This window comes from Melospiza melodia, chromosome 6 (assembly GCF_035770615.1).
Source record: "Melospiza melodia melodia isolate bMelMel2 chromosome 6, bMelMel2.pri, whole genome shotgun sequence".
Lineage (NCBI taxonomy): Eukaryota > Metazoa > Chordata > Aves > Passeriformes > Passerellidae > Melospiza > Melospiza melodia.
This window is the reverse complement of record NC_086199.1, coordinates 65,902,069-65,919,247: the sequence shown is the minus strand read 5'-3', so window position 1 is coordinate 65,919,247 and position 17,179 is coordinate 65,902,069. Positions and strand designations below refer to the sequence as shown.

The window sequence follows — 17,179 nt, the reverse complement described above, 5'->3', positions numbered from 1 at the left end:
TTTTTTGCTTTCATTTCATATAACAACTGGTAAATGCACCTGTGCATTGCCTCTAGGAGATGCCCAACACACACATTTTATTAAATGAACTCCTCTCAGCACCTTAAGAGGGAGTGTAAATATCAGACTTCTCTGTACCTCTGCAGGTTCAAAGAAGAATCTGATTCCTTGCAGGGAGACACCATCACAAACCCAACACCAAAGGTGCTGTACATTTAGAGTTCTGCTGAATCATTGTTTTCCAACACCTCCAGTGGCAAAGAATCACCTAAACTACCCTCTGAATCAATGGTGAAGTTCTGGCTTTTTAATGTTTTATGAGCATTCATGAACTTCTGGAGGTACTTGGAGGTATATAGCCAGTGGTGCTTCAAGACATCCTCCATCTCATAGACCTTGGACTGCCTGGCATTCATTTTTCGGAACCTCCTAAACAGTTTGTTTCCAGACTCATTTCCTTCGCTTGCCCAGGCCCCAATGGACCCATCTCTTTCAATGATTTCAGGAACATGAGCAAGCGTTTTGTGGAAATAATTTGTAATCTTGCCCTCATATCTGTACTTGAACTTTGTAGATAAGAGCTCTGCAAAACGCTGTGAATTGAAGCTATACTGGCACAGCAGTTCTGGGCACTCCTTGGCAGGGCATGAGGATCGCCACACTGGCTTCATCTTCAGATAAAGGTCCATTAATTCTTTTAGAGCTTCATGCCTTTCTTCACACTTAATTAATTCACATACTGCCTCTACAGTCTCTTTGGACATGAGCTTTCTAGCAAAATTTCCACTCATCTTCAGCATAGGCTTCAAGTTCATCTTCTTCCTGAGGTGTTTGTCAAGAGTCAACTGCCACCTCTTCCTCTCCTCTTTAGACACATCAGGATTCTTGTAAAGTTCACCAATCTCCATCTGGAAGATCCTGTAGAATTCTGTTGCATTGCCAATGTCGCAGTGCAATGCATCTATGGAGGGAACAGTCTCAATAAAAGGTTTGGCTGAAACACCCTTCACTCTGTCACGGAGCTCATCTACAGACTCATGATAGGGGTTGGACCTCCATATTTCGTATCGCTCCAGATTTTCAGCATGGCTCCTGGTAATGGAGTGGAAGACCAGGTTCTGGGATGCCTCCAGGCGCGTTGCATCACACAGGGTACAAATATAAGTGGAACCTGAGGCCTCCAGCCCTTCCACTTCCCTCAAGAGTTTCTCATCATATCCTGTACCCCTAAAGACAAATCTAAATGTTCTCAGAATGCCTCCCATTTCAAGCAGCAGTTCACTGTTTTTCATAGCCTCTCTTTCTGCTATGAGGGGGCTCAGGATTGCTGTCAGGGTTTCATGATCTGATTCATCAGCCAGCATAAGGCACAAGGGCTTACAGCACAACTCTGAATTGGGCTTTACTTCCTCAAAGATCCTCTTGCTTTCATTCCCATGTGCTATAGAAATGTTCATGACTGTGAAGGAAAAGCGAACAGCCTTCTCTGGGACAGCAGGCCCACTTCCATGCTTCTCACTGACATCTCCCATTCCATCACAGGACTCTTTTACTACCACAGTGAAGGGGCCATTCAAATAGTCATCCAGGTTTTTTGCTTTCATGCCTTCCAAGATCTCCTCCTCCATGTCCTTTAAGGCACAAACCAAGGCCGCGTCATATCGGAATCTCTTTGCAATTGTGTCTACTGGGTAATCATCAATTGAGAGTGGCAGTCCTGATAGTCCATCTATAATTCCCACTTCTGTGTTAGTGGATACATTTTTCAGGGGAGGTTTCCATTCAAATGGGTGATAACCCGGTAGGAGGGCTTTCTCAGCAGTGCGAAGAGCGTGCAAAGGCTGGAAGATCTGCCTGCCAGTGACAGCTTTTACTGTTCTGTACATTTTATGATACTGACTACAGCTGAGAAACGTGTTGATTCGGATGGCCAGACAGACAGCAGGATGAAGTCCAGATCCCCTCCCTTGCATTATAGCCTCGAGTTCATCTGCTTGTTTGTGCTCATTTTTTGCTCTCAGAGCTAACAGGAACAAAGTCATGCATACAGCCTTTATATCACCACCCTCTTCTTTCTCAGCAAAAGCCTTGACTTGACGTTTCAGCTCCCTCAGACGATGTTTCTGAGCTCTCCTCGTCAAAGACAGGAGGTGCTGCCTCGGTCGGCCACCTTTATTGATGTAGCTATAGAGCTCTCCTTCTTTCATCTCCTTGTGGCCAGAAAGGTGTTGGCCATATTTTCCATGCGAGATCTCTTCATCACATTCCTTTACAGGGCATCTTATACTCAGATTATCAAGGATGTTCAGGAAGGATTTCACTGGTGTTACCAGATCAGTAGGAAAGCAAGGATACCAGCAGGAGGGGCAATAGCTGCCCATAACCCTGATACATTTAAGGATGCAAGTTCTGCAAAACAAGTGCCTGCACGTTGTTTCCACTGGATCTGCCAAAATATGATCACAAATCTGGCAAGAAATGGATTTAATGAAATCTACTGGGTAATCAATTACAAGCAGCTTGGTGCTGAGATGTATATCCTTGCAATTGACAATCTCTTTCATTAAATTTTTGTTGTTTATCTGTGCTTGTTTGAGATGTTGGTTCTTTACACCTCTGTTTAGCTGAGCACGTTCCCCAGTGGTTTTGACACGTTTGCCACGTTGCACGCTTGGGGGCTGGCTTTTTCTCTTGACTCCTCGCCTGGTAGTGTGGCAGACATCACAGTTTGGGGAATGGGGTTGCCACTCCATTGTGCTGTTCCTAGGAAAATACACTTCACATAGAGTATTACTGAATTTTCTATGTATAATACTCCAACAGTTCTGACAAAATCGAGTGGGATGGATAGTGTCAACATCCCCTCGCACATCAATCTTGAAAACCTTAGCAATAAGATCTGGCCAAGAGGTTGCTGTTTTTTCTTTCTTTCTCAGAAGCCAAAGAGTTTCATCATCCACTGGCCCATGCACTGGGTAAGTTCTCTTGGAACAATCAGTTTTAAATGAAACCCCACAGATGCGGCAGAGTTGCTTCAGATTGTTCTGATGAACTCTATTGTCTTGTGTTTCCATGGCATGGGCATCTTCCTCAAGTCCCTGCCTATTGCCCGTTAACTCCATCTTTTCTCCTCTTGGCACTGCTTCATCTTCATGCAGGATGATTTCTTTGTTTGAAGAAACAGCCTCTTCTGCCTGATCTTTGTGTATGTGCTGGCTGTCATCAGAGGCTGTTTTTTCAAATGATCGCAATTTAAAGAGCTTGAATTTCCATTCAGAAAATTTTGTATATGTATGCTGAAGTTCTTCAGGTAGGTCCATTTGTGATGCTACTGACATCTGCAGTCTCACAGAAACCAAGTCACCTGAGAAATAGAAATATGTAAGTTAGCCTAATTTCTAAATTAAAAGACTGTCCACTCAATATATGAAATGAATTCCCAAATTTATTTTGACTTGGATCCTGAGGCATCACATGTCTATTTGCTCACCTGTGCACCTTACATGAAGTAGTAAACATCTAGATCTGCCCCTTCCTTCTTTTGCTTGATGGAGCTTACCATAAGTAAAGCTACTATAGACAACAGCATTACATTCTAAAAGTTGGTGATTCTTTTAATGTGAAACTGGAGTCAACTGATGTCTGAAATGTAGAATTTTGTGTGTTCATTCTAGGTTATCTAAATCAGCAAACCCACTGCTCTCATGTTCCTTTTTATTTCTGAATCTGGTCAGAAGTGTTTCATACACAGCATTCCACATGGGCAGAGTAGCACATACCACTCAGTCCCAGCCTAGACTTTATTCAGGCCTCAGTTTTGTAAGGTACTTTAGCGTGTGCTTAATGAGTAGTTCCATTAAAGCAGGAGGACTGTGTTCTCTGTTGATGCAAAGCACTACAGTTCCCTGAACTCCAAAGGGGATACAGCAATGCATACTGGCTTCAGATTTGATCCTGGGAGAATATTTATACATTGTATATTAGTCATTCATTTAAGTACCTTGCTGAGATCTCTTTGTAAGGGTTACTGGTACTGGAAATCTGAAAAATGTCTGTGTAAATTTGACCCTAATTTTAGCTTTCATAGAGGTGCAGCCAAAAGTAATATCAATGTGGTTTCCATGGAAATATGGCGTGTATAAAAATAAATACAAGACTTTCACCTCAAACACAGAAACTTTTTGCTACTGCATCAGGCCCAGAAAATAAAATAGTATAGAAACTAGAAGAGTGACTAACCTATTTTTCATTACCTGGCTATGAGAAGTGCACAAGGTAAATAAACAGTATAGAGAAAATTCAGTTATGTTTTCTGACCTATTTTGGTTTTAGTCTCTGCTTGGTGTGAGTACTAAAAATGCGGAAGACTGTACCTTAAGACAATGCACTAGAACTAGAAACTACATAGCTGTGATTTCTTTTATTGATCTTATCATCACTTAGTAATCCACATAACTTGCTAGAAATCTCAGTTTGGTGTCTTTTCAGAGGCTGTCCTTCATTAGGTAATACATCCAAGTCACGGTTCAAAGTGATGATGCCCAGTGTTTCTGGGATTATTTCATCTATAACCTTTCAATAAAGTCTCATTTCAGTACAGCCCTTCACAGTCTGTTGGGAAAGGACTGTATGCATTAATTAAGTTCCACATCCAGAATAACAAACCAGTCTTATTATCTCCTTCCCGAAGAGCTGAGTTTTACTTTAAAATCATTCATTAGGCTTGGCAACTAAAGTTTAGGTTTGTTTTCATCCCAGCTTCTCTTCGCTCCATCCCACCGAGAGCAAGCTGCCCATACCACTGTCCCCATCTGCCCACATTGCTCTGTCCAGCTGCTGTACTCCTAAATATCTGTCTGCACTGCAGTCCCCTGCTGCCCATTGCTGATCCAGCCTGGCAAGGAGCATGCTTGTATTCTGCTGTTCACAGATCTGTGAGGTGCAGCTGTGCACAGATGTATCCAGAGCATTACTACTATTTCACTCTCTTGTCTGCATCTTGTGACAGATTTGGTGAAATTTATGCTCTGAGCAGTAACCCATTTCCCCCGAATAGTTCTGTGTTCCTGCCACCTGCAGAGTAATTGAATACCTAGTTGCCCTATACTGCCCACAGATCGTTCTCTTCTACATAACACCCTATGCAATTTTGTGCAATTTCACCATCACCAGCAGCACTTTCAGAATCTCTTAAACCATGAGTAATGCCCCTTCAGGATGACATCAAAGTCATTGTAAAGAAACAGCCAGCACAGCGCACATTTAATGCAAAATATTTAATACTTTCTCTGCTCTTCTGACCCTTTGAGTAAGTGCCACTGCAGTGTCATACTCATCTCCAAAGCCATGACCTGACTCTTGCTACTAATCACCAGCTCAAATTAATGTGACAGGGTTTACCCATGCTAAAGGAAAGTTCAAGCAGTTTTTTTCTTTTCCTCTTTCATTGAACATGTCCTGGAAGAAATGAATGACAAAGATGCCCTCTCAGGTTACCAGACCTTCACCTTCTGCAGTGGTTAATTGTTGCCAACAGACTACTCATCAAATGCTTTTGAATTGTCTAGCTCCCAGGCAGTGGAGATTACAGCAGCTCTCTTAGGAGAGCAAGAAATTTTCCCAGTGCTAGGAATATTTCCTGCTACTGAAAATGTGCCTGTGTTCTGTTATTCTAGTTGGGGGTCATGCTTTTTTCACCTTGCCTACCCCACTGAGATTCTTACAGAGGGAACCCCAGGCATGAATCTCCAGCCATGGTTATTTAATCAACTCAAACAGCTGTGTTCAGTACCACCTTTTTTTTCTTGACAAGGGAAAAGAAATCCCTGTTTTCTGCCAGATCACAATATTTCATACATTTCTGAAGACAAGCAAGATTGCAATACTTTTCTTCACATCAAGGAAGACTTTGCTTTATAAAAAGGCTCACCAAAATGAACAAAACAACCTCTGGAGTGAGGAAGCAGATATAAAATCACTGACCTGCCCATTAAACCAGGACAAGGAACCAACTCTGGGATGTCCTACAAGCATGTGGGATGCTCTCATTAATACTGCTAGCCTACCTTCAGCTCGCTGTCAGTTTGTAGAGCTGCTGCTGTGCCTGCCCAGTTTGCTCCAAATGTCAGACTTGTTTGCTGTCTCTCACGCGTGCTCTCACTCTTTCTGTGTTCCCTCTGCTTTTTAAAGACACTGCAGTGCTGTTTATCTCACTTATCCTTCTCCCTCTGAGTTCCCCGTACAACACTGCTGCTAACCACAGTTTCTTTGAACTGAACACAATACAGAACTCTCAAATCCAGGTGGCACCTGGCAATTTATGAGGCTTAACCACAAAATTCATATAAACAAGGTCGTCTCGTGTGAGACTCCTGGGCTCTGAGATAAGTATGCAGACTTTCTCTGAGGAGCACCTGCACTGTTTTTTAACACAAAGTTTGCATTTAGCTTTCTTCATTATAGTTTCATAACTGGTTTCTTCACTGTTAACTCTCTGAGAGGAGAACCTAGTCTTGGTCACCCTGGTGTTCCATATCAAAGCTGTTTAATTGAAGGCCAATGTCTCGCTTCCCCAGCCAACCTTCTGCAGTTTGGGTGAATGACAACAGGGATCACAAAATGTCTGTGCTTCTGATACCAGCATTTAATTTTCATGGATATTACCTATTTAGTAATATGTATCTGGGGTCTTGAAGGCCCTAAGCAGGCAGGATATCAATATAAAAGTTAGTTACATACTTATTGATTAGTTACATGCTTATTGATTAACTGGCAGGTATTAGTTACATACTTATTGATTAACTGGCAGGTATTACACCAGGTATGGGCCATAGGTGACCACAAACAGTGGCCAGTAGATTTTTTCCTGAAAGCCCAAGAAGAAAACCTATGCTTAGTTTCCACAAAGTAACTATCTCAAAAACTGACTCAAAGTGGAAAGATGCTGTCCTATAACAGCACCCTGAGAGGTTTCAGTCTTCACACACAACATTGTGCAAAAATTCTAGTGATCCATCAGGTCCTTTCAAACATGAACGTAACTTCACACTCCAGAAGTAGAAATTTGCAATAGCAGAAAAACTACATAAACACCCAGGCATCTCCCTTTTTCCAGAGACTTTATGATCCTACAGGATTCAAATTTCATTTCTGATTTGCACATTTTTCCCTGAGAAGGTGGCTGAGGGAGGCCACATTGTGGCTCAGGATCTCCCAGTTTATGCATCTCTTACCTGACAGCATCTGATGTCAGCCAGAAGAAAAATCAGCAAAAGTCGTAATACTTAATATTTGCTATAGCTAAAATAGGTGAGAGGACTCACACTCTTTTATCTACTCTGATCTTACAACACTTTCAGTTCCTAGAATCACAGAAGCCTCTAGGCTGGAAAAGGCTCTTAAGATCTAACACGGCCGAGTCCACCACTAAATCTTTTCCCTAAGTGACACATCTGCATGTGTTTTAAATGTCCCCTTGGGATGGTGACTCAACAACTTCTGTTGCCAGCCTGTTCCAGTACTCTTCAACCCTTTTGGTGAAGAACTTTTTCCTATTATCCAATTTAAACCTCTCCTCGTGCAACTTGAGGCCGTTTCCTCTTGTCCTGTCATTTGTTACTTGGAAAATGGCCCGAGCCCACCTTGGTACAAAGTCCTTGAAAGAAAGGCAGTTGGACAGAGGAATAAGGTCTCCCCTGAGCTTCCTTTTCTGCAAGCTAAACAATCCCAGCTGCATCAGCTGTTCCTTATAAGACCTGTTTTCTAGGCCCTTCACCAGTCTCATTGCCCCAGCCATGTCTTTCCTGTAGTGAGAGGTCCAAAACCGAACACAGGATTCAAGGGGCAGCCTCACCAGTGCCCAGTACAGAGCAGCAATCCCTGTCCTGATTCTGCTGGCCACTCTACTGCTGACTCAGGCCAGGATACCATTTGCCTTCTTGGCCACCTGGACACTGCTGGCTCATTTTGAGCTGTCAACCAGCACCTCCATGTCCTTTTGCAACCACTCTGACTCAAGCTATTCTTGTTAAATGATGTCTTGGAGAAGTGCTTAGTCCTGAGTCTTTGTGCCACATGAGAGGCCAACAGCATCTGCAAACCAGTGTAAAGATTCATGCTGAAGCAAGTAATGTATGGAGAAAGGAAACAAAGTGTTTATGGGTTATGCAATGCATGGAGAAAGTAAAAGGGTTTAGAGACAAATGTTGATATCCTTACTCAGATTCTGACACACACAAAACTCTAATATGAAATAAATCCCAATTAGAAACATCTGAATGTCAGGTTAAAATAGAACAGAAGCCCTAGATGTCATTCCAGGCCAAGGCAGTGTGGGACAAGGATGTCATGGCTGAGGCATTTCTGGACATCTGAGAACATTAGATGACTAGGGCCTGAGCTCACTATGCTGCTGTTTTGCCTGAACTTCCTAACAACCTACCTATTTTACTATTCACTCCCTAGCACTTGGAGAGACCTTTAAAAAAAAATACCAGGTCGAGCTGCAATGCCAGATATCAATCAAAATCACTCTCTGCAGTCACAGACTGATTTCCTCTCTTATCTTGAAATGGCAGGCACAGTTCCCTGACAATGTGCATTGTTAGGATTGAGGAATTTGAGGCTCTTTGAGAAGTTTAGCAGATCTCTCCCTCTGGGATGCTTATTCAAAACTTCACTCGGGTGACTGGCTGCCTGTCCCATCCCCCCAGGAGCCTGAGCTCCCGTGCAAAACCCCCTGTGCAGGCATCAGCTTCCTTATCAAAGGAACAACATCAGCATACATAAGCCTAGTCAACTGCTATTCTTCCAAGTACACAGGAAATCACCTTGGAAAAATATTTTCTCGTAGGGATGGAGCAGGCAGCTAAAGATTTTAATTGATCTCAAATTGCTACAGCTTTGGGCGTGTTTTGTGTCCATAAGAGCACAATTGCTGAACAGTTTGAGTTGCACAGAGCGCTGCTGGAAAATGTTTTTCCTGTGCAGCTAGCACCACCGAGTGGAGAAAAGCATTTTTGCATTTGTTTCTGTTACAGCATGGAAATTAATACGTGATTATGGGCCTAAGCCTTACAGATTTGGAAACCCTTCTGAATAAAATAATTCATTTATTCTTGGAATAAAAGCTACAGATAAGTTCCTTGAATTCTCAGGTAAAATAGATTGGGCATCAGTGCCCTTGACACCTTGCAGATTAAAAAGAAAAAATAGTATTTTTCAGACATAGAAAACCCTCCATCGAAGGATATCTGTTTTACAAAGCCATGCAGTGATAAATTTCCTAGTTTACAGCTCATGAAGGCAGCACACAGTATGTTCACTTGGCAGGGGAAAAAGGGTAGCTCTGAAATCCATCCAGTTGTCCAGCAGCAGGTCCACAAAGTTTCAATTTATTTATTTATCCTTAATGCTGTTATTTCTTTATTGGGATTCTTTGGAGCCCTTTCTGACGGCCCAGCTATTTCTCTCCCCTAACTCTTTAGCTTCCTGGCAGGTCCTAACAAAAAATGTGTGTTTTGGGCACCAGAAGTGCCCGGAGGGTGCATTAGGGTCTGGCATGGCCTTGCCTCCGGCAGCAGCGCCCTGCAGAAGGAGACAGGCACTCTAGCCATGGAACAATCCACTGATTCCCAGCTCCCAGGGAGCATGGCAAGCACACAGAAACACCGAAAATCCCCGGAAAACTGTGGTCCCCAGCTAACATCCCCCCCAAACAATGGGAAGAGTTTGTTGGATTTAAATGTGTGTTAATCAGAGATTCTTGCCGAGAAAACTCCCTAATGCGACCAACCAAATTCCCCGGGTTCGTTCCTAAGGAAATGAAGCCGGCTGTGTTCGCACTGTCCCGGTATTTATTTCACTTCCTTCCAGTTGCCCGCTCTCCTGGCCGTCGGGACAGGCTCCGCACTGCCCCGGCAGGCAGCGCACCCGGCCTCGGGGCCTGCAGGAGCCCCCGCGGCTCAGCCGGGCCGGGCCGAGGAAACTGTGTCTCAGGGGCTTTGGGTGTGCATTGAGAAGCGGCTTTTGGGCGAGTCCCAAGCCGTGAGCACACGCCACAAACTCCCACCACGCCTGGCTTTCAGCGCCCCGTCTTTAACAGCGCTCAGGGCGGAGCGGAGCGCATCCTAATGGCTCTCCATGGAAGCACCTGCAGCGCGGAGAGAACATAGCCCGGCACGAGGATTCAGCCGCTGCTGGTGTCAGCTTTGTGCGTGTCGGGGAAGGGGACAGTGACAGCTTTGCGCGCGTCGGGGAAGGGGGGACAGTGACAGTGACACCGTTGTGCGTGTCGGGGCGGGGGGACGGTGAGGCCGCAGCTCCCGCCCCGCCCCGGCGGCGCTGCCCCTCCGCGGCGGCAGAGGGCGCTGCAGCGGCCGTGGCGCCCGGGAGGCCGCGACGGCTGCGAGCGACGGCTGCGGCGCTTCCCGAGCAGAAGCGGAAGCGGCGGCGGGCTGGGAGCGGCCGCGGGTCGCGGTGAGTCCGGCGGAACGCGCGGGGCGGCCGGGAGGGCGGGGGCTGCGGCGGGCCTGGACTCCGGACTCGGGGAGCGAGGGCCCGCCTGGACTCGGGCCGCTGCGGGCGTGCGGCGGTGCCCGGCGCGGAGCGTTTTCCCCCTCGCCGGGGCTGCCGGCTGGGGAGCAGAGCCGCCTCCTGCCCTGCCCCGCGGAGCCCTGCGGCCCCTTCCACCGGGGCACCATCGGGCCGGGCCGGGGGTGCCGGAGCTGCGCGCTGTGGGGCTGGGGCGCGCCGGCTGCGCTGCTCCGGAATTGAAAACGCGGCGCGGGCAGCGCAGCGGGGCTGAGCCCGGCCGGCCCGGGGCCCGCAGGCACGGCCCGGGGCCCAGCAATGAGAACCCGGCCGGGGTAACTCTGCCCTGACTGCCCCGGAGGAGTGACTCTGCCCTGCCCCTAGCCGTCGGACAGCGGCGGGAGCATGAGCAGCGGCGGCCCTCGGGTTGTGCTCCCGCTTGTCTCCAGCACATCAGCTGAACTTGGGCTCTGGATTCCCCGCTGTGAAATAGGGACACTCAGTAAATTATTCTGGAACGCGTTAAAGGGTAATTTGCAAGATAAGTTACTGTTTCTAAACCCGATAGCCCTTATTTTCTAGTAGAGACTGGCAATATTTAATACTTACACTAACGTTATTAGCATGAGTTAGAAATTATTACTTCACTAGTCATAAATTATTACTTCACTAGTAATTTCCATCAATTTCATCTGGCTGAGATAGGTCACGCTGTCTTTTCGTGCTTAAACGGAAATATCAGCTGTAGGTGGGAGGAAAATGTTCTAATTATATCCCTTAGACCTAGTCATTAAAGCTTGCCGAAAGTATTCCCCCATGTTTGCCTCTGACACCTTCTGCGCGCTGCCCCTCAGCTCTGTGCATTTTGTGGTGTCACTGTGAGTGATTAATAAAGTGTTGATTTGAAGCTTTGGGTGAATTCTGCCCTGTGTTCACCAGCAGTTAAATGACTTGCCATGAAACTGCTTTGTCTTCCCGTAGAATGAAAAGGCCATAAAACTTGTCGTTCTAGTACAAGAAGGGGGGGAAAAAAGTTACAGAAGTATGCTGATAAAAACACTTGGATTGCATATTCCATATTACCTACAGCTTTTCCCAGTGAGTGAAGATTCGTGGAGCTCAGTCAGACTCTGCTGAATGAGAACTTGTCAAGACATAAATGGCTTTTAAGTTTCGTAGTATTGCAACAGTGCAGCACTGCTTTCAGTCTTAGAAAACTGCTACTGTATTACACAAGACACACAACAGGTACCTATGCTGATAGAGCTTCAGCGTGAAAATGTACCTGAGGTGAACGTGAGTTCTTTTCTTCACCCATTGAACTTCGATTTTTTCGGGTTTACTGAGTCAAGAAGAGAAACTTTTGTATCTCAGTAGCACAGATTAGCTAAGCACATGAAAAAAAAAAAAAGTTTTAGATCCAAACTGTGAAAACTGGCCATAAAATATTCTGGGTATAAAGCATATCAAAAAGAAAACAAAAGTAAATGTCAGTTGGAGTGAAAAGGAGTAATGTCTTAGTTGTTTCAGAATGTGTGTTTAGTTCACTGTTTGCTTTCCCAGGGTCTCAGATCATTTTACTAATGCCTCATGCCTGTAGAGGTAGGTGGTAATTAAGTGTAGCCTGGAGCCTGTGCCTTGTGGAATCACATTTGGTCACAGCCATACCTCTCCCTCCCTGTTTTTAAGTGCTTTGTGGGTGTTGACTTTGTCCCCACTAGGGCAGCATCTTGCATTCTCTTTGGATCTACTGAGGGGTACAGAAAGGCATAATGCAAATCTCAGTGTGTTCTCAGTGTGCAAAGGGAGAGCAGAAACCACAGTCACTGCCAAAGTAGAGTTAAATAGTACTGTTCTTCTCACTGGCAGTGTTTTCCTTGTATTTGTTATTCTGAATGTTTCCCAGGAAATTCTGTCTAAAAATTCATAAACTGAAGAAAGTTTCAGGGAATTTTGGCTTGGGTTTGGTTTTTTGTTATGGAAAAACCCATAGAATACCTTGATCTTAAATACAGTATAGTATGCTTCCACTGCTCACTAAAATTAAATTTGTTTTGACATACTTAAATAAGTGAAAATATGAATGTAACTGTGAGTGTGCCACCATCTAGTCTCCTAAGTAACATTCAAGCATGAAAATACTTAGGTGATTAAAGCCTGACAGCATTCTTTCCAAATAAAGAGAAATCACCTGGAAGTCTTCAGAAATCCCCAAGGGCTGCTCTGCTCTAGTCAGGAGCTCTTTATAGTCTAGTGAGCTCTGAATGTTGTTTGTTTTTGCCTCAAACAAAAATTCTTCTTTCAAGTCTTTAGGTTCACCTGTTAAAATGCTGTGAGTGTGGTGGCTGCCCAAAAGACTTGGATGTCTGAAAGGTTACTGCTATTAGAAAAAAAAAGAAAGGTTGTATCTCAACAAAATAAGCAACATGCCTGCAGACTTTCACAAGAAATTAGAATTTAGTTTTTGCAGTTACAAGTTCTGCCTGAATCTCCTATTGCTTCAGCTTGTCTAGCCATTTGATAGCTTTGAAATGAAAGTGTTTTATAGGTATTAATTAAAAGGCATTAGCATAATTCCATGTGTTCTGCCTGGATGAGGCCATAGTGATGATAGCTACAAAGCTCCTAGTGGAAACATATGGTGCTTATCAGTTATCAGTAGACTATTGATTAATGTGCCTGGGAATAAGTGTTGCAAGTATTACTCCATAAATGAATTATCCAAAGTCACTCCACTGGTCTGTCAGTCTCATGACCCAGAAATCTACGCATACATACATATACAAGGCAGCTGAAGAAAAGAGAAAAGTTTGGCCAGTTTTTCTGTCGATGCAGTGCTAAAGGCATTTCCCCTGCTAGGTGTGTGCTCGCCAGGCTGCAAGGAAATTCATTATATTTGTGCACTTTGAGTAAGAAAAAGGATTTGGACTAGTCCTCTGTATTGATTCATTATTTATATGGGTAGTCAGTGTCAATTTTCCAGAAAAGGTCATGTGGAAATTAATTGTATAAGCACTTCCTGATTTTATACAATAAAATTTTTTTCTTACAGCAACTGATACTTCCTTGCACAGTATTCCTTAAGTTAGTGCTTGAAAATATGATTCCATATTTCAGTGTTAACAATGCCTACTTTTACTTCTCTCTAATACTCTTAATGATAGTGGGGTTTTACAGGAAATCTGAAGACATTTTCTGATAACAGTGATTTTTTTTTTTTTTGAGGAGTTTGGCGTTTGAAAATCTGTAAGTCCTACCTAAACTCCATTATACTCCAGGAGTTGAAAAATCAGAGTACTGAGCTTTGTTGCATGCATTAATTTAAAATATGAGCAGTTTAAATTCTGCTTTGAAGTAGTTTTTGTCCATCATAAGGTACATTATTCTCGCAGGAGTTTGCTCTTCTGGTCTGAAGCTATCTCACATAAGCTATCTGGTCTGTGCTATCTCACATCAGCCTAATCACTGTGTAATGTGGCAGTGTAAATAGCAACAGAGCACAGGTTACTTCGTGAAGAAAGGTGTCATTATGGTTCAAGGCTGGAACAGTGGGATGGGGACTCCTTTTCTTTAACTGTCCTTTAACTGTCTTTTCTGGGGCATGAAAGTTTCATCCTTAGGGCATTCCCAGGCTTCTGCAGCAGAAGTAATGATCAAACAAGTTCTGTCCATTACCACTTGGCATGGAAAGCACTTTCCTTTCTGTTGGCAAACAACACTGTTGCTGTTGCCTTGGAGAGCGAAATCAACCTTTGCCAGCCCGAGGCCTGGGTACTTCTGTGCCCAAGCTAAAGCCCATTATCTCCAGAGTCAGCAGGTGTGGCAGCACTTCCTAGCTCTAGAAAAGAGCATTTCAGGTACATTACCAAATGTAGTTTAAGACTTTCTCTGCCTTAGACACCTCACGCTACCAAAAGCAAGAATTACCAGGCAATGATCCAGTTTAATTGCTGCTGTTCCTGGATCTGAGAGCTGGATGTTGTGGAAACAAAAAAAGGTACAGAAAGCAGTCTAGGAAAGTGTTTAATGTGTCAAACAACTAGCATTTTTAAAAAATAGTAAGTTCTTGAGGCTGTGGTGTGCACAGGGTATTTAAATTAATATTTGGCTATTCTTGTACTTGCATTTGACTGAGTTTTGTTCAGCACAGAGGAAGAATAACAACTATTATCAATAAGAAGAAAAACTGATGTGGATTTTAGGAGATCGTAGTTTTATTTCACTGGAAACCTGTTTCATAATCAAAAAGAAAGGGTAGCAGCTTGATTTGAATTTTGGGATATATCCTAGTTTGGGGTTTAAAATCCATCCTTTTCCAGCCTAAGCATTTTTTGAACTCCCCAGGAGAGGAAGGTGAAAAACTGCTACAGTAGGCTCACAGATTGTCTGCTCTACCTTCACTGGGGAAAAGACCTGTCATTACCATTCAAAGTACACTTTTTCTGTGGCTGGTTTTGTACTAGCATTGCTCTGTCCAATAAATTAAACCTATGTTCTACTTTGGAGGATAAAGGAATTTCCACAAGAAACAGGTCTAATTCCTAGTACAGGAGTTACAACATATACAGAAATTAGTTTAAACTATGCTGGAGTAATAAGGCCTTGGTTGATTGTCTGAGTAACAGCAGTGTGGATTTTGATTTGGAAAATTGTGCCTTGCCCCACGCCTAAAATATGTGTGGAGGAAGGAGGATTTTGCTCACAGAGAAGATGAAATAGATAAGAGTAGTAGGAGGAATTCTATCTTAGAAAAAATATGAACAAAGTTTAAAATCTGGCTATTAATCACCTTAAGTTGCCTCTTTGTGTCTGAGTTTCCCAAGCTAAAAAGATGTGCACTTCTTTTTTTTGTGAACCTCTTGGTCATATGCAGATAAAAAGTTTCATGTAGGAGTGCAGTATGTCACTGAATAAGGGGGGGTTTGTGTCAGACTGGGATGTTGACTGATTGCAGTGGTTCATTCATTAAACTTTCATTAAACTGACTCCAGTATGGCAGTTTGTGTCTACAGACTGAATATACAGACTGAACATACATACCTGCTGTGTGTGTAGAAACAATTCACATGGCCAGAGACACTGCTTGCATAGCACTTCAATCTACAAAGTGTTCAACTAGTGAGATTATACCAAATCAGATCCTGGCTTCTTCTTTATAAGAACAGAATTGTAAATAGTGTGGGATTTTTTTTCCTGGGAACAGCCCAAGAGAAGAGTCACGCAATTCACAGTAATTGCAATTCTTTGCAATTAATGTGTGACAGCTGAATTTGACTAAAGCTGTTTGATATTTCTTCTTGTGACTTCCTGAATTCCTTTGTGACATTACATTAAAGGGACGTATGTTCCTCTTCCCTTTCTTAGTCTCACTAAATATATCTCTGTGGCTTAGAGTAATGTGAATTTTTCAGTCTTAGGCTGGCCTGTGGATTTTAATATGCTGCATACCAACATTCCATTGACCCAATTTAGTTCCTGTGATTTTTCATGAGATGTGGCCCATGGACTGATCATCCTCTGCTGCAGTTGTTAAATTAGTTATGTTAGTTTAACAGTGGAAACAAGCTGGGTTTCTTCTCTGGAGAGAGTAGATCTACTGATGGCAGTCTAAAAAATAAATCTCTGTCACCAGAGCATCTTTCTAAGCATGATTCCTCTGCATCCACTCTCAGTCACAGGGGGAACTTTATGGGATTAAACTGGTCATGTCTGGACTATGGCTGGAGCAGCTGCTGGGAGCATGCTCTGTGTTTAATTTGCATTTCTGTTGTGTTTAGGAGCCTCAGTGATAAAGCCTGTTGTGGTGGATAATGTATAGGGACAATACATTGGAGTGGAAAACAGGAGTGGAAGTGAGCAGCACTCTCTGGGTGCAGTTCCAGACAGCTCTGCTCCGGAGTTATTTCTGCAGAAAGGGAGCACTGCTGGCCAGCCCAGAACTGTCAGCCTGTGCTTTGAGCCTCTGCACCTTAGTGGTATTTTGGAAATGTCAAGAATGCTGCTCTTCAGATACTTTTCATACCCCTGCATACCCCAACAAGATGGAAAGTCATCTATTTATACAACAGAATAAACGTTCTGGTTTGATTATTCTAACTATATCTAACAAAAAAATGGTAACTTTGTTTTTCTTTGGATAGATAATGCCTCTTTTTTTGGTCTGGATAGCTGGAAAAAATAGCTCATAGTGTGTTATCATGGGCAGTATTGCCAGTTGTTTATCATGTAGATGGCCTAAAGCACATTCCTGTGATTTTTGCATGTGTTCAAAATATATATTCCCATAAATACTAGTTGAGGCCTTGTGTGATTAGTGTTTCTGTTGATTTTATGACATTAAGATGTCATAAAATAAGTACCCAAATAAAACTACCTGTATGTCATCCTCCTATCCATGAACATTTTGTAAAAATAAGTGTGATACTCAAATTCTGTTCTATTCAAGTGTGATATAGGCAAGAAAACGTTCAGTTTTGTGAGTTTTGGTCAAGATAATCCTATTAATTATTCTGCCTTCAGCATCTGCAGTAGTGATGCAGATAAACAGTTCTTAGGATTCCTCTCTTGATTGGATTTCCATCCCTAATATATTTTAAATGACTCAATGGTATTACAGTGGATTCATTAGGTGAACACTGCAAGAGACTTT

At 43.4% G+C, this 17,179-nt stretch overlaps 1 protein-coding gene across 1 annotated transcript; it reads right to left on the bottom strand.

Moving 5' to 3' along the window:
* Positions 1-215: 215 nt before the first annotated feature.
* RAG1 (recombination activating 1) lies at positions 216-3,338 on the bottom strand. The gene has a single exon (XM_063158803.1). It carries the CDS (start codon positions 3,336-3,338, stop codon positions 216-218), a length of 3,123 nt encoding a protein of 1,040 aa, XP_063014873.1.
* Between the last annotated feature and the right edge of the window lie 13,841 nt (positions 3,339-17,179).